Source organism: Mesoplodon bidens (genome assembly GCF_964165515.1).
Source record: "Mesoplodon bidens genome assembly, chromosome: 11".
NCBI lineage: Eukaryota > Metazoa > Chordata > Mammalia > Artiodactyla > Ziphiidae > Mesoplodon > Mesoplodon bidens.
Window position 1 is genome coordinate 66,605,197 of NC_138167.1, and position 27,438 is coordinate 66,632,634.

Here is a 27,438-nt window from a genome sequence, read left to right on the forward strand (position 1 = left end):
GACTAGTATTCATAGAATATCCTCCACGCAGGCGAAACCAAAACCAGGCCGAGGAACCTTCTCAAGGTCTACTAACCAGTGGGGAGTGGGAGTGGGAGGACTGGGTCCTGGTGACCCGCAGCCCTGCCAGCCACACCACACTCACACGCCGAGAACCGGCCTTGCCTTCAGGAAGAGGAGCTGGCACGCAGCAGGGGAGAACTGTCACCCTCTCCAGATGTGCAGGGACCTGGGGGGATGCTGAGCAACCCAGCGCTCTCCCCTCAGGCTGTGAGTTGGCAGCACCGGCCTGGTCCAGAGGCCAGGTTTGCATCCTGGCTCTGCCACTCCCCGGCCTGGTGAGCTGGCGCTTCCAGCTGCTGAGCGGGGCCGGAGGCGGCAGCCACCTCCCAGGGCCGCCGCGAGCTACACGAGACACCCGTAGAAGACTATTAACACCACGACACATTATACCACCCTTTATTATCTCTTTACTGCGGTAAAAAAGTGATTCTATCTCTAGAGACCAAACAGCATACAGAGACATTCTCGGAAGAGAATCCCTTCGTGCCCAAGCCTCTGTGACTGATTTTAAATCTGATCACCTGCACAACGGAGATGGCTTCGTAGTGGAAGGGGGTCAAGGCCCTCTGCTGAGATCCACTTTTCCTCTGCTCATGCCGCGGCTCCCCTCGGAAACGGGCACCACAATGGGCCCTGCCCTGCCACAGGAAAACATATTCCTGGACTACAGGGAGAACAGGGAACCTCGAACTGGTCTTTGACTTTTCAGAGTCCAAGCACACTGGAGGCCATGCACAGCGGCCAGTCCCCGGTGAGCTGTGTCTGGGGCATCATGGGGCAGGAGGCTGGGCACCGGTGGGGGGGTGTTGGCAAGAACCCAGGGGGGCCTCAGAGACTGACAAGAAAGTTTGAGTTCTGCTCCACCACTGACTGTGCGACTTGGACAAGGTGTGAGTCTCCTGAGCCTGCTTCCTCCTCTGAAAATACAAAGGGCAATTCCAGGTGACAGCCCTGGTGGCACCCCTTCCCCACTGAAGGCAGTGAACATGCATGAAATGGTCTAACTGAGGGCCTGGGCTGTCCTGATCCCGACCCTAAGTGTCTGTAAACACAGTGCACGTCTCCAAAGCCCTCGACCACCCAGAGCAGCAGGTCTCCAGGAGCCTCTTCCCTTTTGGAACCTTTCTCCACTGTTCTCTGTTTCCAGTGAGCCCCAAGGCCTGGCCTAAGACCTGTCTGTTACCGTGGAGCTGGCAGAGACTCACAGTCAGTGGTTAAGACTGCAGTCTTAGCAGCTCCCACCCTGGGGCCCTCCCCAGCTCCAGCGGGGAAAAGCAGAGCAGAACTGGCTCACCCTGATTCAGGGCCTTGCCGCTCCCGGAGGGGCCTGACAAGGGCGGCCCCTGCCCCCACTCAGGCCGGGCACACCTCCCCTCTTCATCCGGCCCTGGGGAGCCAGCCCTGCCCAGCCTGCCCACTCTGGTGGGCTCCAGAACCAGTGCTCCTCTTGGACCAGTTCTCTCTGGTTCCTTTCCACCTTACTGCCCCCTCTGCAGCCATCCCAGTGCCCCTGGGCCCAAGGAGGCCTAGGGATGGGGCCCAGGGACGGGTGCAGGCCTCGAAGGTGCAGACACCAACTGGGGTTCCACTCTGGAGGCCGGCTGGAGAAGAAAGGCGGGAACCACCACCCAGGGGCGAGGGGGCGCTAGCAGTGGCCACAGGCTCCTCCAGAGTAGGTGGTGGCGGGAAGGGGGTGGCCTTGGGAAAGAAGTGGCTGCCACTCGGGGGGCTCGTGGACTGCCGCACTTGTGCCCCTTGTTCTGAGAAACAGCAATGGTCGTGGCTGAGGCTGCCCGGAGGACTGCCTCCGGCCCCTGTGCAGCCGCCGTGACAAGGGGTCCAGTCTGCGCTGGTGCACTGAGAGAACGTTCTCTACAGCACCGCAGACTGTGGAGCGAGAGTACGACGCAGGCTGAGCACCAGGCCCCCGCTGGCCCCTGGGGCACAGGCAAACGGCAGGAAAAGGCCTGTCCTGCCCAGAGCTGGGCCCCGTCCCCAGGCAAGGTCCTGCTCGGGCTGCACTCCGTGGCCGGGCTATGGCGCCATCACCACACTCTGCTCACCGTGGTCCACGCTCCAGAGGCGGTAGAACTCCGCAAAGTCCACGTAAGGCTCGACGCGGCCATCCTCGCCAGGCGGGAGCGAGTGGGCGGGCCGGGAGCGGAAAAGGCCCCCGTCAGAGCTGGAGCTGCTGCTCTGGGTGTGCGTGTTGGTGGACTGCAGGGTCAGGGTCGGGCTCTGGCTGGGAGCACAACAGGGGAAAATCAGTCGTGGGCCGTGGCGTCTGGCCAGCCCCTCAGGGCACAGGCCACAAAGGCAACCACAAGAGCCAGCCGGCCAGATGTTCTTCGGGGCAGAGGAAAAGTCAAATGTACTTTTGAAGCTCTAGCTACATGTGGCTCTTTAAATTAACTGGAATGAAATAAAATGGACCCCTCACTTCAGTGCTCAGTAATCACGTGTGGCTAGTGGCTACTGCGTAGGATGCAGAACTTGCCACCCGCAGAGCGGTGCCGAGCTGGGCGCCATCCACTCTGACTTCTCCAAATCCATCCCAGACCAAACCCCACTGGTCACAGGCAGGCCAGGGCTCTTCTCCCGGAAAACCTCCTTACTCTCTCCTACTCGTTCCTCTCGCAAGCTGGGTGGGGACGGGCCCCCCATGTTCCCAGAGCTCCCCAGGCACCCACCCTCTGCCACACAGCCTGTAACATCTGGGAATTACCTGCTAACCCACTGTCCTGCACACTCCCAGCACTCAGAGCTGGGCCTGCCCGGCAGCGGGGTGGGGGGACAACTAAGCTCTGATGCAGGATGGAGGGACCCAGGGAGCTGGAGGCACAGAAGAATGGCTGGTTCTCCTGCCTGGTCTGGGATGGCTGCTACACGCCCTGCCTTTGTGGACACAGCTGGTGGCTCCTCTGAGCAGCCCTGCAGGGGTGGGGAGGCCACCCGTACAACGCTCAGGATGCCCATCACTCAGCTGCCTGGCAGGCCCCTCCAGCCCACAGGGGTGGCGGCAGCAGTGGTGGCAGCGGCAGCAGTGGTGGCAGGGAGAAGGAAAGGCCCCCTGCGAGGCACAGGGAAACCTTCCTGGTGGCCCTTCCAACCGGCCAGATCCTGAGTGGGCTGGGTGGGGCACCTCTTATTATTCTGTGCAGGGCTGGAATGTGGAAACCAGAGCCCAGCCCCCTGGTGTGGCAGGTGGGGGTACATTCCCCAGATGTGGAGGGGGCAGGGCAGACACCAGACCTGTCAGGCAGGTCTGCCAGGAGTGAGGAGGGGGCCTGCCCACCACACCCCCAGGCTCCAGACCCCCTGCTGCCTCCACCCCTCCCCCAGCCTGAAACTAGAGAACTCGCTTCAAAGCTAAAATCGGACGCTTTAGTCAGAGAGCACTGGCTCTCATAAGCCGGCACAGGCCAAACAATGTCCCACAAGCACAGATACCATGGGGAAGGCCCCCCAAATCACACATTCCAAGACGGGAGAAGAGAAAAGAACAAGAGGACAACCTTCCCATTAAATGAAAACGAATACATGGCACCTGCAAGAATGAGCGGTAGGCTGCCAGCATGAGCTGCCTGTCTCCACCCCAACCCTTCCGGCTTCAAGGAGCTGCTGGAACCTGCAGTCCCGCCTGGGAGGCTAGGGAGGCCTCCCCAGGGATGGAACTGGGGGATTTGAGACCCCAGCACATCTCAGGGCGTCTCATCCAAGGTTCCTCAGGCACAGGACGTGGCCCTACGGCCACTCCTGTCCAGGGACCCAGGGCTGTGCCCAGGAAGCAGGCCTGAGATGGCCGGGGCTGGGGGTGGCCGCTTACTTGGTGAGGGTGGGAGTGGCTTCGTCCAGGGTGGAGGCGCTGTGGGCCCCGTTGACTAGCTGGCCCTGGGAGGGCATGACGAGGGACAGGGTCACGCTGGTTTTGCTGGTGCTCTGGGCACTTGAGTAAGGCACGGATACGGGGTACACGCGTCCTCCTGCAGCTTTGGGAGGAAGAGAGTGGTGGGCTACCGGGCGCGGTTCGGGGGGACCCTGGGGTGGCAGCATCAGGGCCGCTCCAGGGCCTGAGAAGGTAGGCGGTGGCCCGGCTCGGATCCCCTAGCTTGCCCCTCTGCCCCTTAGGACAGCGAAGGAGTATCTGTGGCAGAGACTCTTCTGGGCCAGGCAGGGGCCTCCTCTCAGCAGCAAAGCACTGCTGGTGCTCAAAGCAGGAAGAGAAGTGCTGAGCTGCCTCAACGAAAGGGTTACTGCCTGGCTTCCCACGGTGCTTTAACCCAAGGGCTAAGTATGCTCCTAGTTGAGGTTGGCCCAACAAAAATACGGTTGCAATAACAAGCTAGAGAAACTCCAGTAACCCCGGTGTCCGTGGGAGAACAAATCCATCTGATGCTTGAGTGCTAGGGCTCGCTTGTTTGAAAAAGAAAAAGAAATGCAGCCCCCAGGAATTGATGGTCTTGACACTAAAGCAGCACTGGGAGGGAGAACAAAAGAATAATTCTTCCTGGGCAACATGATTTAGAATTAAAAAGGTAGAGAGTAAAGCGTCTCTCCCTCAACTCTGACATGCTCAACCTCAGATAGGTCCCTTCCTTCTAGGGCCTCAGTTTCCTTTCTGTAAAAGGGTTGTTAATGAGGACGAAAGGAAATATGCGGGCGAGGTGGCTGGCGCACAGCAGGCACTGAGCCCGCAGCTGCCGCTGTCCCCACGATGTGGCCCGTGGTGCTGCAAAGTGCTTCCCGCGCACTCAGGTCTTTCAAAGGAGGCCAGGGCAGGTGGTATTGTCCTCATTTCACAGACAAAAAGGGAAAAATAACCACAGCTCAGACAGCTTTAAAGTCAGGGCCTGGCCTGGAGCTGCTCAAAGCCAGGCCTCACGACTCCACTCGGCCCCAGGCAGCAAGGCCCGTGGCCTCCGCTACTCTGCCCCACTCCAGCCCCGATGGCCTCCGGCACAGGCTTGCAGCACACATACCTGGGGCGGGGGCGGGGGCGGCCTGGCTCATCTCTCCCAGGGGGTAGCCGAAGTTCCGCACCAGCAGGGTCATGTCCTCGTGCCTCGGGCAGAACTTGGCACGCTCCCCGCCACTGGCGAAGGTGTCACTGTGGATGCGCTTCACCCGGTCCACCACGGCCTGGGCCACTGCATCCAGGGAAGTCTGCTTGGCGAACTCCGTGTCGATCATGGCGGCGATCTCCTGGGGGCAAGGGGAGCACAAACCTGGTGAGGAACCGAGGGGGCCCAGGGAGTGTAGGCCACACCTTCACAGCCGAATCAGGACACTTAGGGGTCACCAGCCAAGCAAGTGGACGGCCCCACCAGCCAAGCCTGCAACCTGAGCTTCTCAAGGTATACGGGATAATTCTTTTGGAACTTTCTCCTTAGAAAAGGTGTGACCTTGTGATTTCTCTGATTTTTGGCTTCCACACACCAAAGAAATGGGGGATAATATCCACCTGACTGCATTACAGTGAGGATCAACTAACATGATGGATATGAGGGCACTCCGGAGACCACTAACAAGCTCAGTGCAAACTGTCAGTATTGTTCAGCTTTCTTTCCTGGAACAAACTTGCTGTAGGAGATGATATGTCGAGTTTGTCAGCAATTGAGGGTACAGGATGAAGAGAGGGCCCCTGCCCTCAGAGAAGTCCACTGTCCAGGGTATTCGAGAACCCAGTAGAAGCCACTGGACAGTCTTATCGCGAAGAGCAAAGAAAGGAAAAAAAAATCGCATTTATCGTAAGATAAAAAATATAAACACAAAATCCTCTACATGATGGCTGGCTGCAGTCTCTTGGAGGTAGGAGGGCAGGGGCAGGTAACAGGAAATGACCTGGGCCCGGTCCGGGGGGCTCAGCTCCAGCACTGACCAGCTTTGTCACCTCAGGCAAGACCCTGAACTTTGTGAGCCCCAGGTTCCCTAGCTTGACATGGCAGTGAGCCCCTGCCCCTACTATGTTATAAGGCTACTGGAAGGAATGAGATGAAATAGATGAAAAACCTTGAACACAGGTATTAGGAGACAGTTAGGCACCTAAGACTTTCCCTCATTATTTTTAATTAGGACAGAGCAGAAAAGGTTACCTTCTCACCAGAATCACAGATGGAAGGAGAAACACAAGCTGAACTTCTCTGACTGACCCAGCAAGCCCAGGTCAGGTAAAGGCAGCTTCCCTTCAAGATCATCCTCGATGTGACTGCCTCCAAGTCCCACTTTAGTGACGACCATCTGACACGTGCATTCCAAGGTGTAGGAAAAAGCAGCAGCTCCCCCTGGCTGAGAACCTATGTCTACCACGCCCAGCCTTCATCACAACCCCACAAAGGTAGATGTCATCATCCCCATCTCAGAAACAAGGATTGAACTGTATATCATCTGCAGCTCAAAGAGGGAAGCGAAAGAGGCAGTGGAGCCTGGGCGGGCTGCACGACTCCTTGGCCAGCGCTCTATGTACCAGGCCGCGCCCCTGCTGGGCTTTCCTCCGCGGCCCACCCGGGCCCTTCCCAGACAGTCTCCAGAGCCACGTGTGCCTGTGGAAATTCATTTCCCTCACCCTTTTCCCTTAGGCTTTGCTCAGGGCCCTGGGAACTGACACTGCTTCAAGCCCAGATGAGCAAAGCTTTTGGGTAGGATGAGTGTTCTTGGAACTCTGGGCTTTTTCTTCCCCCAACTTTGAACCCAGAGAAGATGTCTGGTGAAAGCATGTGAGAATCAGAGCTCTGGAGAGCATGACACCCTGCAGGCTGGCCAGCCATGCTCTGCTCGGGCCCAGCTCACCTGGTTGGCCTGCCCAGGCCCGTGGGCTGCCTCCAGGGCCTTGTACAGCCCCTCGGACATCAGCACCAGGAAGCCAGTCACCCCATCCAGGGGCTGTGCACCGTGGATTTCAGGCTCCGCGATGATGGGCTTGGACTTGGCAGCGCTGTGGGAAGAGAGCAGAGGGCACAGCTGTGCTTGGAATGGCCCCCTGGGGACATTTATTCTGGTGAGAAGAATCTACACCCAGAATGTAAAATAAAACACACATCTGACAAGAGAAAAAGAGAGAGAGGAGAGAGAAAACCAGAAAAACTGACCTGTCTTCTGAGGGCAGCTCTTAAAATAAAGCTCAGAGGGCCAGGAAAGCCAGGGGGAGGCTGGGGTCACAACGGCCAAGGCCAAATGCCCAATCCTGGTCCCACTCCGCATTTCCTGTCCACAGAGCTGTGGGGTGGCAGGGGGAGGGTGGGACAGCCAGAGGGATGGGTTCTCTTTTAAAAGCCCACTCCTCTTGGGCTCCTCCAAGCTGACCCAGGCCCCACATACACTCTAGCTGCAGAGGGACAATGAACTGATGCACCATCAGAGCTGGTCAATGTCAGGAAGCTCCAACATGCACACATGCACACAGGGCAAGGATAAGAAGATGTTCCTGGCAACAGGATTTGAAAGAGTGAGTCTGGCAACATCCTGAAGGTTGGTCCATCAGTAGGGGCGGGTTAGGTGAGTGCTGACAGCTACACACTGGAATCCTAGCAACTGTTACCAAGAATGCTGCCAGCCTAATTAAATTGTAGGTGTGCAGGAATGGAGGAGTGGGTGCCTAGACTGAAAAAAGTGAGGTGCACAACACTGGGCGAGGAATGCTAGCATTTGTGGGTGTTTTGAAAAAGCAACTTGCTCCCTCCCCACCCCCAATAAGCACGCGCCATGCACAGTGCATGCAGCGCGCACACACATGCGCGCATGTACACAGAAACTCCAGGGCAGGATACCTCAGAAACTAGCAGCTTCTGAGGAAGGAGTCTGGGCTTGGGGTGGGAGGAAGATTCACTTTTCACTGCATATCCTGGGCACTGTTTGAATTGTTTTAAACCACAGGTGGACCTTTCCATAAAGCAAATGAACCCGACAAATTAGAGACAAAAGGTTCCAAATGTAATCTCTCTCTCTCTCTCTCTCTCTCTCTCTCTCTCACACACACACACACACACACACACACACACACACACACACACACGCGGTGTTCTCGCATACAGGGTCACCGTAGTTCAGGACATGAGCTCTGCCTGGGTTCAAATCTTGCCTAAGCCCACTATTAGCCCTGAGACCAGGCAGGCTACCTAGTGTCTGCATGTGTCAGTTTCCTCACACGAAAATACCTTTGGGGCAATAACAGCACCCACTCCATAGGGCCTGAGGACTGAATAAGAGAATGGATGTAAAAAACTGTGCATGGGCTTGAATGAAGTCTCACGTTATTATCATCGTCTGTTTGCTATGAGCAGTGGGTGGCATCCAGAAGGGACAACCCATCTGGCAGCCCCGCCCTGGCCCCAGTCAAGACAATACTGACCAACAGGCCTTTGGTCTGTCTCTATCCACACCAGGCAACTCATGCCAACTCTGGCCTCTCCTGCCAGGCCCTGTGGCACTGGTTGCTGCCCTTGGCTTTGGCCCAGCTGCCCACCTAACCCCTTGCCAGCCTAGCTCTACAGGACCCCAACTCCTGGCCTGCTGCCTACTGGATCCAGGGCCTGCCCCACACCAACCTCTCCGGGAGAACGAAAGAATCTCCTTGGGCTCCAAACTACCTCAATTGTACCTTTTGTCCCGAGAGCCTAAAATCTGCATCTGCCCCAGGCCTCTGGTCTTACAAATGGGGCCAGCTGGGCCGGCCCCTCACCTGAGCAGGTCGATGTCAGTGTAGCCGTATTTGACCTTGTAGTCCCCAATGCGCCTGGTGCTCTCCTGCCCACAGATGACCCCCACTTGCTTGATCTTTCCTGCATCCAAACCTATCAGAGGAAGAACAACACGACAACCTGAGTTTGTTCAAAAAGAAGAACCAAAAGAAGGGGATACAGACATATCCACAAAAACAAGGCACTGAACAGGAAGTGAAATCATAGCAGGCACCTTGGAGGGCAGTTAGCCCAAAGTCCCCCAGTGTCCTCAGCCCCCATCCCCAGCAGAACACCCGTGGCTCAGAGTCCTCCCCTACGGGACAGCAGATCCAGCACCGCCCAGCTCAGCTCCCTCTGCAGCCTGGGCTCACAGGGAAGGGAGGGGGTGGCCATGGCAGCAGCTGGAGCCCCAGGACTTCTTTGGCCTCTCAGTCTCCACCAATAACAGTGCGTACCAGAGACTCCTGGAAGCGCTTCACATGTAATAACTCTTTCAATCCTCACAACACCCTGAGGTTAAGTGTTACTATTATCCTCATTACACAGAAGGGGAAACTGAGGCACAGAAAACTTAAGTAAGTTCCAAAATCACCAACTAGTAAGTGGAAGGGCTGGGATTCAACCCCAGGCAGGCTGGTCCCAAGCCCAAGGTCACAGCCCGTCCACTTCATGCCTCTCTCTACATGGCCAACAGAAGGCACAGGGTGAGCCACCAGGCCCCACCCCCCACTCACCCAGCTGTGAGAGCCGGAAGAGCTCATCCTCATTCTCTGTGGTGTGGTCCACGTTCAGCTGTGTCACCTGAAGACCATCCACCGTGGATTTGCATAAAAGTGCACGGTTCGTACCTGCAGAAGAATTTGAGCAGCTGAGCAAAGACTGAGAGCACAACGAAGAACGGGACACGTTGAGAAAAGAGAGAAACAGCAAGCATCTCACACGTGGAAATCCTTGAAATGAGCAAAGAAAACAGGCTCAGACCACTGGAGCCAGTCACCAGTCAGGGAGAGGTGATAATATTAAGGAATTAGGTTAAACTTTTCCAGTGACATCCGAGGACAATTTACGATTAGGATTTTAATAAGAGACCTTTTCTCTAAGGAGCCACACTGCAATGTTTACAGATAGCACAACACAATGTCTGGGTTTGCTTAACAACAATGCGGGGACAGAGGGCTGTAGATGAAGTGAGGCTGGGCGGGGGAGGATGCTGGGGCTGGGGGCTGGGCGCACAGCAGTTCATTAAATGCTCTTCACTCTGCTGTTTATTATAGTTTTGAATTTTTTCCACAACGAAATCTTAAGGAGGAAGAGAAGCGGGACCATATCGGTGGGGTCTCTCCAGAGCCCCTGCAGTAAACTGCACCGAGGGCACCGCCTTCTCGGGCTCCCACATGGCCCTTCTTCACCTACTAATCCAAACGCCCCTGTGACCTCTCACCCTCCAGCCCACACCCAGCCCATCCTGCCGCCCTTCATGCCAAGTGGGTCTTCCACAGCCAGGCAACCTCTTCCAGACAAGGAAGCCACTGAGGTAGCCCAGAGAGGGGACACAACTCCCCAAGGCCACAAGCCAGTTAGGGGCACAGGGGGGACTCAAGCCGGGACACCAGCCTCTCAGCAGGTATTTCAAATGCCCCGGGCTGGGACTGAGACGTCCTATGGAGTTAACGGGAAACACTTAGTGGTCTCAGGACGCTCGAGGTGGAGGTCTTCCGTGTCTGGGAAGCAGACCGCCCAAAGGACACACGGATCCCGAGGCTGACCTTCTCCCCTGCTCTCTCGCCTTGGGACAGGCAGGTGGCTCACCGACATTGGCGACATAGAGCCTGTTGTTGAGAAGGACCGCCACCACGGCCATGGCTCCTCCTGAAATCTCCTTCTCCAACGTCTTGAGTCTTTCGAGGATCTTCTGATACTGAGGAGGCAGCTGGTGCTGAGGGGCGCCCTAGAAGCCATCATCGGCGGTCAGAGCAGGCCAGGGCCTTGGAGAGCATCTCACCAACCTCCCCTGCCTTAAAGACAGAGCATCTGAGGCCCGGCTGGGAAGGAAGCTGGCTGCAGCTCCAGGGCAGGCTTCTTTCAGGAAAGCCAGGCGTGACCTAACTCGTCCCGTCGGCCCTGAAGGTACCTGCGCATGACGTGAGCAGGCAGGTGACGAGGTCTGGACAGATTCGGGCCGAGGACCGACCTGGAAGGAGCTTCTCTCACACCCTAGGTCCACCCCAAGTGGAGTCGCAGAGTATGGCTGCTCGTAGCCAGCCAAGGAGGGCCCTAGGAGGGCAGACCCGTTGCCACCCGCATCCCATCAGAAACTGTCCCCTAACGCCTGCCGCTCTGGCCCGGTTGTATCAATGGCCTGGGAGGGACGTGGCAGATGAGTCCTTGCTCCTAGCAAAGCTGGACCTTGATCTGCTTCTCCTGGGGCGCAGGCTGGGGACGTTACCTCAGGCACCTGGGACTGGAGGCTCGCCTTCTCTGCCAATGCATCATCGATGGACTCTAGGAAGCTCCTCTCCACCACATCGAAGGCCTGGAGGCAGAGGACAAGGAGGCAAAGGCCAGTTCAAACACCACTGTCATCTGATGTTGAAATGCTATTAACAGCAACAAGCTGTATCAGCTTCAGGCTACCACGCGCTGGGGCCTCACACAGCACCGCCAGGCACTGCTGCTCCTGCAGAGCAAGGTCTGATAAAGGTGGCCCCGTGGGGCTGGTGCCTTCCAGGTGGCAGTGCAGAGCGACCAGAGACGCGGGACGTGGCACAGAGGTGGGGTGCACAGGTTCGGAGTCAGGCTGCCTGAGGGTGACAACCAGTTCTGCACCTGCCGGCCAGGCAGCGCAGCCTCCTCACGGATCGACAAAACAGAGGAAGTGCTGTTCTGAGCGTGACTGAGGGTGTCCTCCCTGAGCACCCAGCACCCGGCTCAGACTAAGTCCAGGTCAGTGACAGCTAGTGTCATTGCCACATCCTGAACATCCTCAACACAGCTCATGCTGCCACCTTTCCCAAGGGCACCAGCTGAGAATCACTGGCACTGGGCCTCAGGTGCCAAGGCAGGAAAATGGCTGGGAACGCTGTTTTCGAGGAAGAGGAATCCACACTTCTCATCTAAAGCTAAGTGCCCCTGGACTTGCTTCCAAAAGGCAAAAGGCGATGCCAGGAGGAAAAACTCCAGAACAGCAGCAAGCAGAAACGCAGAAGTGGCAAACAAGTACGAGCCAACCAGGAGTGAGGAGGCGGGGCCTGGGGAGCCCCCATTGACCAGCCGCTGAGCGCCTAAGCCACCCGGAGGGAGAGGGTCACCCTCAATGACCTTGTTTCTACCAGGGCTCAGCAGCTGCCACCATACCCCACGTTCAAGGCCATGTCCATAATCCCCTTCCCCAGGAGCATCTCGTCCAGAGCCAACCCTGCCAGGCGTGGGGAAGGACTGCTGCTGGCTGCCCGGCCCTGCACCTAGGAAGTGGGGTGCCCCTGCCGCTGGGAGAGGCTCCCAGAGCTGGTTCTTCTGCAGAGGCAAGGAGCCAGCGAGGTCTTCAGACCAGCCCCGGGCTAACCGCACGCTCTGCAGTCGCAGGGCCGAGGCCCAGGGAACTCAGCCACGGCCAGCCAGCCTGAGCCCCAGTACCTGCAGCAGGACCCGCCGCACGTCGGCCTCAGTGTGCTCGGCGCTGAGCTGGCCCAGCAGGAGCTCCGCAGACAGCCGCTGGGCCACGAAGTTGGTTACCCGGTTGCCATCGTAGCCGTTGAAGACCCCGTACAGGAAGCAGTTGTTCTCACTCCTGACAGAGGGAGAGGGCAGGAGGTGGCCTGAGACCAGGGGCTCACAGAAGAGTGATGCCAGCTCCAGAGTGAGGGGGAGGAGGGAAAGGCATTGGGGAGACAAAAGACACAGCAGCTGTGGCTTCAGGTGCCCACGTGGGTCCCCCACTTTGACCATCATTGCACTCTGGCCATCACTTTCTAGGATACCCCTGCCCCCTGTAGCAGGCCTTCAGCTGGTCTGAGGTCTAGATGTGGAAGGGACAGCAGCAGACACCACCTCCCGTGGGCCATATCGCACTAGGAAGCCCCACGGAAAACAGCTGCAAAACTGCTTTCTCTTGCCTGCAAACCTACTTCTGGTGCCCAGGAAAGCACTGCCAGCACCCTCACCTGAACTTGAGCCAGTTGTCCTCTGGTGGGTGGCTCTCAGTGCCCTTGCCATCAGCAGAGTAGCTGCGGTTGGAGGCTGAGCCAACTCCAGAGAGGTGGCAGAGCGGCAGGTCGTCCGTCCAGCTTGGCTGCTGCTCCTGGGAAGGACACCAGGAAACCAAGACGCATTACCTTCTCGCCCAGGGCAGACCCCACCTCATCTTCTTTTTCTTCCCCAACAAAAACCTAGCAGGCCCGGAGCCCCACCCAGAGGGTTCCACTTCCTCCTGGAAAACAATGATGCGTGTATGAACAAATACCTGCAGAAGGGTTTGCGTGGTTTATGGCTAATCCACAAACTTCCCCAGGAAACCTGAAAAAGACTAGAGTTCCCACATGCAAGCCTCAGCAGTGATCTCCAGGAGTGCGCTACGCTGTGGAGCATGAGTGAAACACACATACACAAGTGAAGCAAACTCCTCGTATAAAAACTCTTTGGTGGTCCCCACCTTGCACTGCAATGGCTCTGACTCCAATCCCTTGGGCACTGGTTAAAACCGCAGATTTCCAGGCCCCTCCCACAGAATGTCTGATCCTGGTGGGGCTCAGGATATATGCAGTGTAGACAGCTCCTCCCAGGTGACTGATTCAAGCAACCCAGATCCACACCTAGAGAAAGTGACTTAGAAGCTCAGCCTCAGTCACTCTTCCTGGCACTGGGGTCTCCACGCCCTGGTCCCCACTCCACCCTGGTGTCCTCTCCCACCTGCCCCCCTGCCATATGCTTCTCCACTAGGACCAAATGCTTGCAGTACCCTGTCCACATCCCGCTCTTTCCCTCTGCGTAAAACACCCTCCTTGTCCTTGTCTAATAATTCTCCATGTCCTTCGGGACTCTGGCTCGGGAGTCACCGCCTCCAGGAAGTCTTCCTTCAGGAAGCCCCTCCCCAGGCTTGGTTGCCAGCCCTCTTGCGTATCCCTACTACACTTGGCCCCCCACTTTTGCCTGTGTCTGACCCCCATTCTACCCCATGGATCTCAAAGCAAGCTGTTCAGTATAACCACGACAGAGCTTTAAACACAAACACACGCACATATACACAGAGCTGTCTAGGAGGCGGCCCAAACACAGACTCTGAATTTCCTAAATCTCCTTGGGCGGGGCACTCTGAGCACCTGCATTTTCTAAGCCCCAGAATCGACCCGGACACAAGGCGCAGGTGTGATCCACTAACTCTCACTGAAAGCCTCCCCTACACCCAGCCCCCACTTGAGAGCCCTGCCTGGTTCGCAAAGGCATTCCCGTGCCCACCAAGCTGAACTAGAGCAACCTAAAACTGGGAAAATCAAAGTTCAACTGCAAGGAGAGTAAAATTTGGATTGAAAGCTTTATTGAAAATTAAACAAGCACGAATACTGTGCACAACTTCTTACAAGTTAGCAGTAACAGACTTCAAAAAAGGATGTGAAAACTACTTCAACAGGCTTTTGCAATCAGATATGTAAAAAAGCCTGTGGTTAGCTTCCGTGGCAAATTTCATCTTTTGTTTATTTACATACTGACAGGGAGTGACTTTATAGCTTTTTAATTTTTTTTTCATTTCAATTGCTTTTATGCTGCGCTTTAGTTTTGTGCTTTGCACCCTGGAGCAACTTCAGCAGGGTGTGGGAGTTTGTTTTTATTTTTAAATTAGCATATAGTAAAACTGCCTTTCTGGTGGGCAGGTCTATGAATTTTAACACTCGTAGAGATTTGTGTAACTACCACCACAATAAAGATACAGAACAGCCCATCTTCCCCAAACACGCCCTCATGCTGCCCCTTTGAAGCCACACCCTCCCCTAACTCCTGGCAACCAGTGACCTGTGCCCCATCACTCTACAGTCTTTTCAAGAATGCCATAAATCAAATTATGCAATGCATACCCTTTTTCTTCCTCTTTTTATTGTGGTTAACACATGTAACATAAACTTTATCATCTAAACCATGTTTCAAGCCATCTTTAAGTGTACATTTTACTGGTATTAAATATATTCATAATGTTGTGCAGCCATCCCCACCATCCATCCCCATAACTCTTTTCATCTTGTAAAACTGAAACTCTATACCCATTAAACAAAAACTCCCCGTTCCCCCTTCCCTCCAGCCCCTGGCAACCACCATTGTACTGTATGTCTTTAAGTACATAACCTTTTGAGACTGGCTTCTCTCACTCAGCATTATGCCTTTGAGATTCATCCAAGCTGGTGCGTGCATCAACAGTTGGTCCCTTTTTATTGTAGAGCAGTATTCCATCATATGGATGTAGTACGGTTTATCCATTCATCCCCTGAAGGGCATTTGGGCTGTTTCCAGTTTTTTTTTTTTTTGGCGGTACGCAGGCCTCTCACTGCTGTGGCCTCTACCGTTGCAGAGCACAGGCTCCGGACGCGCAGGCTCAGCAGCCATGGCTCACAGGCCCAGCCGCTCCGCGGCATGGGGGATCCTCCCGGACCAGGACACGAACCCGTGTCCCCTGCATTGGCAGGCGAACTCTCAACCACTGCGCCACCAGGGAAGCCCGTTTCCAGTTTTTGGCAATTATGAAGAGAGCTGTTATAAACACTCATGGGCAGGTTTCTGGGTGAACATGACTTTTCATATCTCTAGGGTAAATACCTAGGAGTGAGACTGCTGTTTAACTTTATAAGAAACTGCCATACTGCTTTCCACGGTGGTGCACCATGTGCATCCCACAGGTAATGAATGTACAACAGTTCTTGCTGCTCCACATCCTCATCACATGGTACTTTTTTTTTTTAGACATTCTAAGAAGTGTATAATGATATCTCATCACAGCTTTAATTTGCATTTCCCTAATGGCTAATAATGATGTTGAGCATCTTCTCATGTGCCTATTTGCCATTCATATATCTTCTTTGGTGAAGTGTCTCTTTAAGTCTCATACCTATGTTTTAATTGTGTTGTTTGTTTTCTTAACTACTGCATTTTGAGAGTCCTTCATATATTTTGGATAAAAGTCTTTTCTTGCATATGTGATTTGCAAATATTTTTCCCAGTCTCTACCTGCTATTTCATTCACTTACCAGTGAGTGTCTTTTGTAAAGCAAAAGTTTTTAGCTGTGATGAAATCCTTCTTTAAAAAATATTTATTTATTTTTCTTATTTTTTCAGCTGCCTTGGGTCTTAGTTGCAGCACACAGGATCTTTGTTAAGGCATGTGGGATCTTTCGTTTCAGTGAGCCGTCTCTGCATTGCAGTGCTCAGGCTTCTCTCTAGCTGTGGCGCACGGGCTCCAGAGCACGCGGGCTCTCTCACTGAGGCACAGGAGCTCAATAGTTGTGGCCCCTGATGAAATCCATTTAATCATTTTTTTTCTTTCATGGTTCATGCTTTTGATGTCATGTCTAAGAACTCTTTGCCCAGTCCCAGGTCAAGATGTCTTCTGTTTTCTTCTAGAAGTGTTATAGGGACTTCCCTGGTGGTCCAGTGGTCAAGACTCCATGCTCCCAATGCAGGGGGCCCAGGATTGATCCCTGGTCCGGAAATTAGATCCCACATGCATGCTGCAACTAAGGGCCTGCATGTCTCAACTAAAGGATCCCTCATGCCACAACTAAGACCTGGCACAGTCAAATAAATAAATTTAAAAATAAATAAATAAAAAATAAAAGTGTTATAGTTTTACATTTAGACCTGTGATCCATTTTGAGTTAATTTCTATATAAGGCAGGAGATTTAGGTAAATTTTTTTTTTTTTTGGCAAATGGATGTCCAATTTTTCCAATACTATTTGTTGAAAAGACCATCCTTTCTCTGGACTTCCCTGGTGGCACTGTGGTTAAGAATCCACCTGCCAAAAAAAAAAAAAAAAAAGAATCCGCCTGCCAATGCAGGGGACACGGGTTTGAGCCCTGGTCTGGGAAGATCCCACATGCCGCAGAGCAGCTAAGCCCGTGCACCACAACTACTGAGCCTGTGCTCTAGAGTCCATGCGCCACAACTACTGAAGCCTACAGCCTGTGCTCCGCAACAAGAGAAGCCACCGCAGTGAGAAGCCCGTGCACCGCAATGAAGAGCAGCGCCCCCAGTCGCCGCAACTAGAGAAAGCCCACTCGAGCAACAAAGACCCAACGCAGCCAAAAGTAAATTTAAAAAAAAAAGAGTATTTTAAATACTTCCGGTTACTTGAAAAAAAAGACTATCCTTTCTCCGTTTAATTACCTTTTGCACCTTTGTCAACAATTAACTGGCCATACTCGTATGGGTCTATTTCTTGACTCTATTCTATTCCATTGATCTATGTGTCTATCCTTCCACCAACTCAAAGCTCTTGATGACCATAGCTTTATTAATCTGTATTTAAAATCTACATTATAGGGCTCCCCTGGTGGCGCAGTGGTTGAGAGTCCGCCTGCCGATGCAGCGGACACGGGTTCGTGCCCCGGTCCGGGAAGATCCCCCATGCCGCGGAGCAGCTGGGCCCGTGAGCCATGGCCACCGAGCCTGCTCGTCCGGAGCGCTCCGCAACGGGAGAGGCCACAACAGTGAGATGCCCGCGTACCACAAAAAAAAAAAAAACTGTTTTGGCTATTCTAGTTCCTTTACCTTTCCATATAAATTTTAGAATCAGCTTGTATTTACAAGAAAATCCTGCTGGGATTTTGAATGGAATTGTTTCAAATCTAATAGATCAATCTGAGGAGATGTGACATGTTCACTATATTGAATCTTGCAATTCATCTAACGGTCTGTCTTTAAAAGTCCTTGTGTCTTCTTTACGGGACTTTAAAAATTCACACAACTTCACCACAAGGGCTAAAAAGCTACCAATACCTACTAGTAGTCTTTGACGACAGAACATATGACTAAAATCTACTAATGGAAAAGGAACAGCGACGAGAGCTGAAATCCTGCTCAGCTCCCGATGACGCTGAGCATTTAACTCTTTCAGGTCAAGCTACAGGGAAATAAAACAAAACAAAACAAAAAACTGCTTCACAGTAACACAAAATTGTTTCTAGTTTTAACCCTGACCTGTCTCATTTTAAAGCAACAAAAATGTCTCTCTTAACGTAAGTGTGAACTTCAGTCTTTGGAATCCACATATGACATTATGCAGTGAGAGTATATTTGATTAATACATATATTCATTCAACAAATGTTTACTGAACATTTACAACAGGCTGGCATTACTCCAGGTGCTGTGGACACAGTGGAGAAAACAACCGAGGGTCCTGGCTTGAAACTTCCTTTCTAGGGAGAGAGACTTCAAACATGTAATACAATAAATAAACAAGGCACTTTTAGACAAGGAAACGTGCTATGGAGAAAATACATCAGGGTAAGGGGACAGACAGTGGTGGGGAGGGCTCTTTCAGATGAGGTGGTCAGAAGAAGCCTCTCTGAGGCAGACCTGAACGATTATGGAGCAGTGGCCATTTCAGAAATTGGGGAAGGAGCCTTCCAGGCAGATGCAAAGACCCTGAGGTAGAAAATAAAATAACTTAGGTTTAAGGAAGTGTGAAGCTGGCGTGGCCTCTGTAGTGAGTAGCAGGGAAAGTGGCTTGCTCCTGCATTCACACACATGCACGCACGTGTGTGCCCAAGTAAGGACAGTGTAAGGCCTTTTAGGCCACAGAAAGGAGTTCACTGCCAAGGAATTATATTGCAAGGAACAGATATTGCCAATCATCCCCTATGTCTGAGATCTGATTAATACACCTCCATCACCAAGGACCTCATAAAGGTCTCAGGCAACCTCGCAAGTAAATTTCCCAAAGAAACTCCTTTTTCTAGGGTCTGCCTCCTGCCTCTAACCAGGATGAAATTAAGCATAAGATTAAGCAGAGGCACAAAAGCATCTCCCCAACTAGGAGTGTCTCCTGTCCTGAAAAGATGGGCCAAGAAGCCAGTATTCGGCACCCCAAAATGTCCCAGCTGTTTTAAAGCATGGGAGGAGAAGACATTTATACTTTCTAGAATCCTGTTTGTGATTAAAACTGAGATTAAGATGGATTGAACTTGTCCTCTAATATGAGATGAACAATATGAACGTGTCGCCCACGATGCAAAACCTGTCATCAATGCTGCAATCACAGTGCTTCCTGTGCCATTATCTAACTCCCACAAGGGACAGAGACAGGCTTCCAGGGACTTAAATCTTTCCAATAAATTCATACTTTCCAGAAAAAAAAAAATACTACCCGAGCAACTTATGGGCCCACTCGGCATTGAGAAATACACTATGAAAAAGACTAGTACATTAGTCTTTCACAAGGAAGGAGACAAACTCAAATGGATGACTGAGGAACTTGCCACATCAGTGTGTCATGGCAGAGGAACAATTCATGTAAAAGCACTTCAAGATGGGAGCTCACGAAGCTGCTGTCAGGAGCGGCTGATGCCACGCTGGCTGCTGCAGCCATGCCCGGCTGACATGAGCGTAGCAAGCTCCCCAAACCAGAAAGACTGTGTGTCTGACAGTGGTCAACCTACTTAACAAGCACCTTATTCTTCAGAAAGTATTTATGCCCAGTGTCTGGATACTTCTACAGGGTTAAGTGCTTTTTCTGAAATTTGATTTTCATAATGTTGAGCTAGTAATATTTTGGAAATGCATTTATTTTAGTAATTGGCAATCAGTGTTTACGTCAGTGGGTAAGGACTCCAGGGCTTAAGGGCAGTGTTTGTCCATTTCTGATAAAAACACTTAAGGAAACAGTAATGGATGGATATTTTCTTAATGTGCCATTATATATATACTTCGGTCAGTCCTAATACCAGCATCTTACTTAGTGGCTAAACACAAAAGGCATTCGCATTAGGATCAGGAACAAAGCAAGGATACCTATAGTCTCCATTACTTAATAATGAACTGGAGGTGTTAGCACATGCAATTAGACAAGAGAAAAGAAGGAGAGCATACGACTTGGAAAAGACGTACAGTTATCTCTATTTGCAGTTGATATGATGGCATTTGGAAACCCTAAAGAATAAATAATAAAACTAACTCAACTGAAATAAATCAGTAAGGTGGCAGGATACAAAATCAACACAAAAAATCAACAGCCTTCATATACTTAAAAGAAAAGATGGGCATCTAGCCTCTACTTACTGTCAACTAAAATAACAAAGTCTTTTTCCTCTGAAGTTCTCTTGAGTCAGTTCCCCAAAACCACACTCCTGTAGAGGAGTTTTTTTTTTTTTAGAGGAGTTTTTTAAACTTAAATTTATATCGGTTGGATTATATCTTAATGCTTTCATCTCAGCCATCCAGCCTGTTGACATAGTTTTGAATCTCACCCTTTGACAGATTTAACAATCTCACTCAGCTGTCTATCTTGTACAGATAAGGCCTGCTACAGAGTGTTCCAAATGACTTCTAAAAAACTGTGACCAGAACAAAAAGCGTGGGAAGCTAACCCACTTCTGACAGGAGGTGTCTGCACTAAACACAGAAGGGAAGTAACACCTCCGCCAAAGGTTTATGATACTTGAAAAGCCATATGTATTTTTGGAACCTCAAATAAAGAGGCTACTGACCCTAGAGGTACAGTCACAGAAACAAGCACATACTTTAAAACAAACCAACTATTTATATATGAACCTTGCTGAGCAAAGTTCTCCTATTTCACACTGACATTCTTTTTTTTTTTTTTTTTTTTTTTTGCGGTAGGCGGGCCTCTCACTGTTGTGGCCTCTCCCCTTGCAGAGCACAGGCTCCGGACGCGCAGGCTCAGCAGCCATAGCTCACGGGCCTAGCCGCTCTGCGGCATGTGGGATCTTCCCAGACCGGGGCACGAACCTGTGTCCCCTGCATCGGCAGGCGGACTCTCAACCACTGTGCCACCAGGGAAGCCCCACACTGACATTCTTTAAACAATGAGTTTCTAGCCAACTTGCCTTGCTATTTAAGAAAGAAGAAGTAAGAAAAAAATTACCCAAAGAGCATATTAAATAGTATCTATGGTAAAGCAGAGCCTCCCCCTTTCTGTCTTTCCAAGTCCTATCCACCCACAAAAGCCCGGCTCAAATCCCACTGGTGCCAGAGGCCCGTGTTTCCCAAACCTCAACCATCCACTCACCATCTTCAACAAATTATCCATTTCATGTTTTTTCTTTAATATGCCATTTTTTCTTTTATTCAAATGACTTCATTTTGAATGTAAACTCTTCAGTATTGTAAGTGGAAAATCATTATTACCTGCCAAATCTTGATGGTAATAAAAAAGGAAAACAAAACAAGGTTATTAAATTCTAGCTTAACTCATGGGCTGCTGCACTCTGAGCTGAAGCCCTGTTCTCTCTGTTGAAATAAAGGGAGATAAGCAAGAATCAGAAAGGTGTTACATACATACTAGGACCAAACCAAGTTTATCTCCTGATATCATCAGGAAGTTTCAAAGAGAACTAAAGAGCAAATAACCTCCATATGTAAGGATGCGTTTTACATTGGCATACACCTAACCATCTCACTGAATGTGTTCCAGGTTCTGGGAAAATACTGCCCAAGGCCATGGGGCCCCTTCCCTGAGAAATCCATTCCGTGGCCTCACCGTGCATTCTGGGTACCTACTCACTGGCTATTAACTATTTGGCAACTTGTGGCAACTCTCAGGTTATAGCCTGGTATTGTTAATTGGCTACTTTATTTCACCGATTCAAAGACACGTATTTTCAACATTTTTTTTTTTTTTTTTTTTTTCTTTTTGCGGTATGCGGGCCTCTCACTGTTGTGGCCTCTCCCGTTGCGGAGCACAGGCTCCGGACGCGCAGGCCCAGAGGCCATGGCTCACGGGCCCAGCCGCTCCGCGGCATATGGGATCCTCCCAGACCGGGGCACGAACCCGTATCCCCTGCATCGGCAGGCGGACTCTCAACCACTGCGCCACCAGGGAGGCCCTCAACATTTTTAATATTGCTGAAGTTAGTGTGTTACAAGTTAATTAGCAGGGCACTTCCTTTCTTAGTAGCATATAAAATAATGATGTGTCCTTATAATCCATAGTGTCTTAGACCCAATGACATATGGGCAATTTCTCAGATACTCATGAGTGCTCCTTCAGCGACAGCCCTGCATAGAGTGCAGTCCCCACAGCAGCTCAAACATTCAGTAACAAGCTGCCAGCGAGTTCCAGGAGGTGCTACCCGTGTGGGAGTGGGAGAGTATCTGGTCCTCCCTGATTTCAGCAGTGGCCCTCAAATCATTCTCACCCTGCTGTGGCTGGGTAAGCTTCAATTATATTCTCCCCCTTCTCTCCACCGCCATCGGGGATTATCCATACCAAGCATTCATTGCTGATTCTATTAAAACCCACCAGACTGCCAACACTCTTGCTTCCTTCCTCCACGTTTCTGAACAGTTTTCAGAAAGGTCATGTATTTTCTACTCACACAAACCACCCACCCCTCCACCCCTGCACACACTGATGCACACTTTCTCCCACGCCCGCAAATGCCAGGCCCACAGCACCAGCAGCAAGCGGTGCTTAGCGCCTGAACATGAGTCGTGAGAAGCTGAGAAAGGGGAGTCTCAGGCTTAGAGCCTCGTAAACACATACAACAGTGAGTATGGCTCACTTAACTCTTTGATGGGTTACAAATTCATTTCTCACAAGAAAGAATCTGTTTCGGGCTTCCCTGGTGGCGCAGTGGTTGAGAGTCCGCCTGCCGATGCAGGGGACGTGGGTTCGTGCCCTGGTCTGGGAGGATCCCACGTGCCGCGGAGCGGCTGGGCCCGTGAGCCATGGCCGCTGAGCCTGCGCGTCCGGAGCCTGTGCTCCGCAACGGGAGAGGCCACAACAGTGAGAGGCCCGCGTACCGCCAAAAAAAAAAAAAAAAAAAAAAAAAAAAAAGAATCTGTTTCAAAAAGCCTAATTTTAACTTGATTTTCTGAGGGAGATTCCAAAGTTCATATTTTGGTATAAATTTCTCTAGTTATTCAATTGTATTTAATCCATTAAGGGGGTCACACCTTGCACACATATATTTCAGCATTAGCACCTCACGTACACGTGACCATATCACATAAAAATAGTCCATAAGGGCTTCCCTGGTGGCGCAGTGGTTGCGCCAATGCAGGGCACACAGGTTCGAGCCCTGGCCTGGGAAGATCCCACGTGCTGCGGAGCAACTAAGCCTGTGTGCCACAACTACTGAGCCTGTGCTCTAGAGCCCGTGAGCCACAACTACTGAAACCCACACACCTAGAGCCTGTGCTCCGCAACAAAAGAAGCCACCGCAATAAGAAGCCCGCGCACTGCAACGAAGAGTAACCCCTGCTCACCGCAACCAGAGAAAGCCTGAGCGCAGCAACGAAGACCCAACACAGCCAAAAATAAAATAAATTTAATTAATTAATTAATTTTAAAAAAAAGTAGTCCATAGAAGTCCCCACAGAGACTCATCTCAAACTCCTGGGCAGCAGAAATAGACAAAAGCATGATTCCAAGTTCAGGCCACAGCTTGAATATCAAATTATAGTATGAAAAGGCCGAGTGTTTTTGTGCGAAAGCACCCGAATTCCTTAGAAGCAAAAAGGAAGCTCAGAAAGGGAGAATCATGCCCCCAGGAAGATGGCTCTGGGTGGGGGCAGCAGTTCTCTCCAAAAAGCCTAAAACACTCTGATGCCTCCTGCCATCTCTGTCTTTGAGAATGACCCCCTTTTCCTTCCTCGCTTCCCCGGGACCGACCCCACTCCTGGCCCCCACCTCGTTCACTAGGGTTTCCATCAAAGGTTCTCTATGTTTTCATCACAAATATAGCACTAAAACATTCTTAAAGGGGCTACTAATAATTGTGGAGCTTACCGTGTGCTGGAGCAGCTGGACCACATTCTGACGGCATATGAGACGGTTGTAGGTGATGGTCTAAAGGATGTTTTTATTTTTTATTTTATTTTTTTTTGCGGTATGTGGGCCTCTCACTCTTGTGGCCTCTCCCGTTGCGGAGCACAGGCTCTGGACGCGCAGGCTCAGCGGCCATGGCTCACGGGCCCAGCCGCTCTGCGGCATGTGGGATCTTCCCGGACCGGGGCATGAACCCGTGTCCCCTGCATCGGCAGGCGGACTCTCAACCACTGCGCCACCAGGGAAGCCCAGGATGTTTTTATTTTAAGGCTATGTGTTTATTTTAACATACATTAGAAGAAAAATATATGGCTAGGACCTGTGATTTCATAGATAAAATTGCTCAGGAAAAATTTGATTTCAAGTTGACTTTTTAAATAATTAAGTAAATAGTAGTTTAGGCAAAATTAAGCTCTTGATTCTCCCCGCCCCCAGGGCACGCCTCCTCCAGGGCTCCCCACCTCAGTAAATGGCACCACTGTTGTTCCAACCAAAACCTTGTAGTCCTTCTCGACTCTTCTTCCTCTGTCACACACCTCACACTTGATCCGTCAGCAAACCGTATCAGCTCTTCCCCCCAAACACAGCCAGAATTGGGTCCTTCTCACCACCCCTCTTCCGTCAGTCTGACCGAGCCTCTGTCGTCTCACACCTGGGCAACGGGGAGCACCACGCAGCAGGTCCCAAGCTTCCACTCTCGCCGCTCAAACGCCTGCCTCTCGACAGAAGGCTCTTTCTCCAGCCACGAACCAGATCACTTCACGCCCCTACTCAAACCCACCCTAGAGTTTCACATCATACTTAGCACAGAATCCAAAGCTCACATCAGGATCCACAAGGCTCCCTCGGACCTCGGCTTCTACAACTCCCCCAACGTACTCCACTCCAGCCACGCTGGCCTCCCTGACGCTCCCCTAACAGGGGAGCCTGTGCACCCGTTCCCTCACGCAGGAATACTCCCTCCCACATCGCCCACCTCATCTCATCAAACGTTCAACTGTCTTCCCCAACCACTCTGTCTGAAACAGGCCCTTCACCCGCTGTCTGTGAATCCTGCCTATTCTTCCTCACGGCACCCCCTATGTTATATTCTGGATATTATTATATCATATATAATCTGCACTTCTTTCTGTTTCCTATCTCCCTTACTAGAACATAAGCTTCCCGAGGGCAGGGTCCCCTGCACCTACACAGTGCCTGCCACATACTGAGTACTCAGTGATGTTTAAGGGAATGAACCGTAGACCTTCATTCACATCAGGACTGAAGGTGGAGCTTCATGGCTGGAGGGTAACCACACCAGGCCAGGAGTGTAACATGTTCATTTAATACTGACAACACTCCTGGGAGTCCTCTCGGGTGGGGAAACCAAGGTTCAGGGATGTTAAGTGAAAAATCAAGGTTTAGGGATGTCAGTGACTTGCCCAGGGCCATACAGGACCCGTGAGCTGTTTTATCAGGCTGTGAAGGGCCCAAGTTTTTTTGAAGCTACTTCAAAAGCTCATCTTTTCTTCAAAAGTCCTTTTAAGGTACTACACTACCTGGGGAGCAAAGGCAAAACTCCTCAGGATGACATTGCACGAAGCGCTCTGCCATCTTGGCCCTGGCACTCCCTCCCAGCACCATGACAGCAGATCCCCAGCCCCTCCTGCAAGCGTCCACTGACCTGGTCAAATCAGGCCATCTGCAGCCCCTCAACACATTGACACTAGAGTGCCTTACACATCACATTAGTGATACAGGCTCCTTCTCCCACGCAGGACTGCAAATGCAGTGGGGGTGGACACCTGCCTTATTTATCTTCGTATCCCCAGGCCCAGTAACTACAGACCAGCAGCTCTCATAGCCACCTGCTGAATGACGGTGTTTGAGCTACTCTCACCAGATTCAGGACAGTGGAGGGCAGGCCAAGCCCAGCACACCACGTGGACCCTGTGAGCAGAGATGTCTTGATCATCATTAGCGTGGGAGGGGTCTGGTGTGGACATCCCTGCCGTCCCTTTGCCTTTCGTCACAGTGCTATGCGCTTAAAGCTAACCACCCAACTTTAAAAGACTGCACACATTCTGGAGCTAGCAAAGCCCGCCTCTGTCTAACCCGAGGCCCCTGGGCTCCATCACACCGATAAGGGAGGGAAGCGGGCAGCCACTCTCCTCAGCAAGTCACGTCAGCCTACGACAGTTAACCACACAAGCATCTGCCACAATCCGCCCAGTATTTCTGGAATATTTACTACACCGGGGACATTTACACAGGGGCCCTGCCCTCCTACAAAGCAGAGGGCCAGGCCTACCTAACCAACTCAAGGATAAGGCCCAACTGCCAGGCAGTAGTAAAATAAAGGGACAGCCAAAGGTGTGGAGGGGAAGAGAGCATTCCCCACTGGGAAAAGCTGGGAATTGCTTTCCTGGAGGAGCAATTTCAAAGGGAGTCTACACAAAGCCTCTCATTAGACTACAGCAGTGAAGGCCACCCTTACCCTCTGGTTCCAATGCTTCACGACCCCTTAGGGCAGTAGGGCCAAGATCTGCTGCATTTCTGTAAAGTCAGGGCTGAGCACTGGACCTGGCCTCAAATGCTTTACTCATTATTTTATAAACAATTTATTGAATGCCCGGCACCTAGTGGTGGGAGGTGCTGGTAACGCTATTCAGTGTTACCCTCTTTTCAAGTTCACTTTCCAGTACAGGAGGCAGACAAGTCCACAGGCAAGTACAACAGACTGCCATGTCTGAGGAGGACCCAGGGGACCAGCAACCTGCCCTCAGTCCATGGTGCCAACACGCATGTGCATCTATGTATATGTGTGTCAAAAGGATGCAGGGGCTGGAAGACACCAGTGACAAACCCATGAGGGTCCAGACTGGGGAGAGGTGGGAGGGGGGAGCCTCAAGACAATCCTCCCACTGTCTGCTCTTACCTAACGGATAAGGAAACTGAGGCTGATGGAAGCACAGTGAGTTACAGCCAGGACCAGAACCCAGTCATTCCCTCCGTATAGCCTAGAGGTTAAGAGGGTTTCTGGAATCAGAATCCCTGATTTTAATCCTGCCTCTGCCACTTACCAGCTGTGTGGCCTTTGGCAAATGACCACCTCTCTGTGCCTCAGTTTCCTCATCTGTAAAACAGGAAGAATTACAGTACTTGTCTCACGGGGCTGTTATGAAAAATTAAACTTAGAAATGTAAAGCTACTGGCACAAAGCCTGGGATACAGTAAGCGATACACAACTGGCTGCTGCTGCTGCTGCTGCTGCTGCTATGATTATTATTATCGCACGACCCGCCCAGGGCCCGGGGTAGGCTCGCTACCCCGGCTCTCTCGGCGGCCGCGCGCCACTGTCCCTGCAGGCTCCAGAACGCTCCCACCCTCCACGCGCCCTTGACGCTCGCGGCCGCTGGACCGCGAATCCGAGCCCCCGACGGCCCGGCCGGCAACGCGCACGCGCGGGCCTTGCGGGGCCGCACGCACCCGGGGTCGGGAGTGAGGGGGGTCCGGCCCGGGAAAGGGGAGGGCGGCGGCCACACCCCGCCAGGGACGGGGAGGCGACTAAAGGCGGAGAAGGAGCCGCGCTTGCACCCGACAGGTCCCCCCGGGATCCCAACCCCCAGCCCGAAGAGCGAGTGGGTTCCTCACACTCTGCAGCAGGCTCCTCCTCTGCGCCGCCATCTTGGAGGGACCGCCGCGAGCGCGCCCTCCTCCCGGCAGAG

At 52.2% G+C, this 27,438-nt stretch overlaps 1 protein-coding gene across 4 annotated transcripts; it reads right to left on the bottom strand.

Moving 5' to 3' along the window:
• Positions 1-445: 445 nt before the first annotated feature.
• TAB1 (TGF-beta activated kinase 1 (MAP3K7) binding protein 1) lies at positions 446-27,438 on the bottom strand. 4 transcript variants are annotated; one of them, XM_081249618.1, is made up of 12 exons: positions 26,794-26,841; positions 20,966-21,093; positions 12,899-13,035; positions 12,372-12,525; positions 11,185-11,271; positions 10,548-10,686; positions 9,473-9,586; positions 8,738-8,849; positions 6,850-6,994; positions 5,037-5,265; positions 3,890-4,052; positions 446-2,305 (listed from the first exon to the last, which is right to left on the bottom strand). In XM_081249618.1, the coding sequence occupies exons 2-12, from the start codon at positions 20,984-20,986 to the stop codon at positions 2,098-2,100; spliced, it is 1,509 nt and encodes a 502-aa protein (XP_081105744.1). In that variant the 5' UTR covers positions 20,987-21,093; positions 26,794-26,841; the 3' UTR covers positions 446-2,097. The 4 variants fall into 4 exon arrangements, with proteins under 4 accessions (XP_081105744.1, XP_081105743.1, XP_081105742.1 ...); XM_081249617.1 differs by lacking the exons at positions 20,966-21,093; positions 26,794-26,841 and adding an exon at positions 27,365-27,438 and having other exon boundaries at positions 5,043-5,265; XM_081249616.1 differs by lacking the exons at positions 20,966-21,093; positions 26,794-26,841 and adding an exon at positions 27,365-27,438.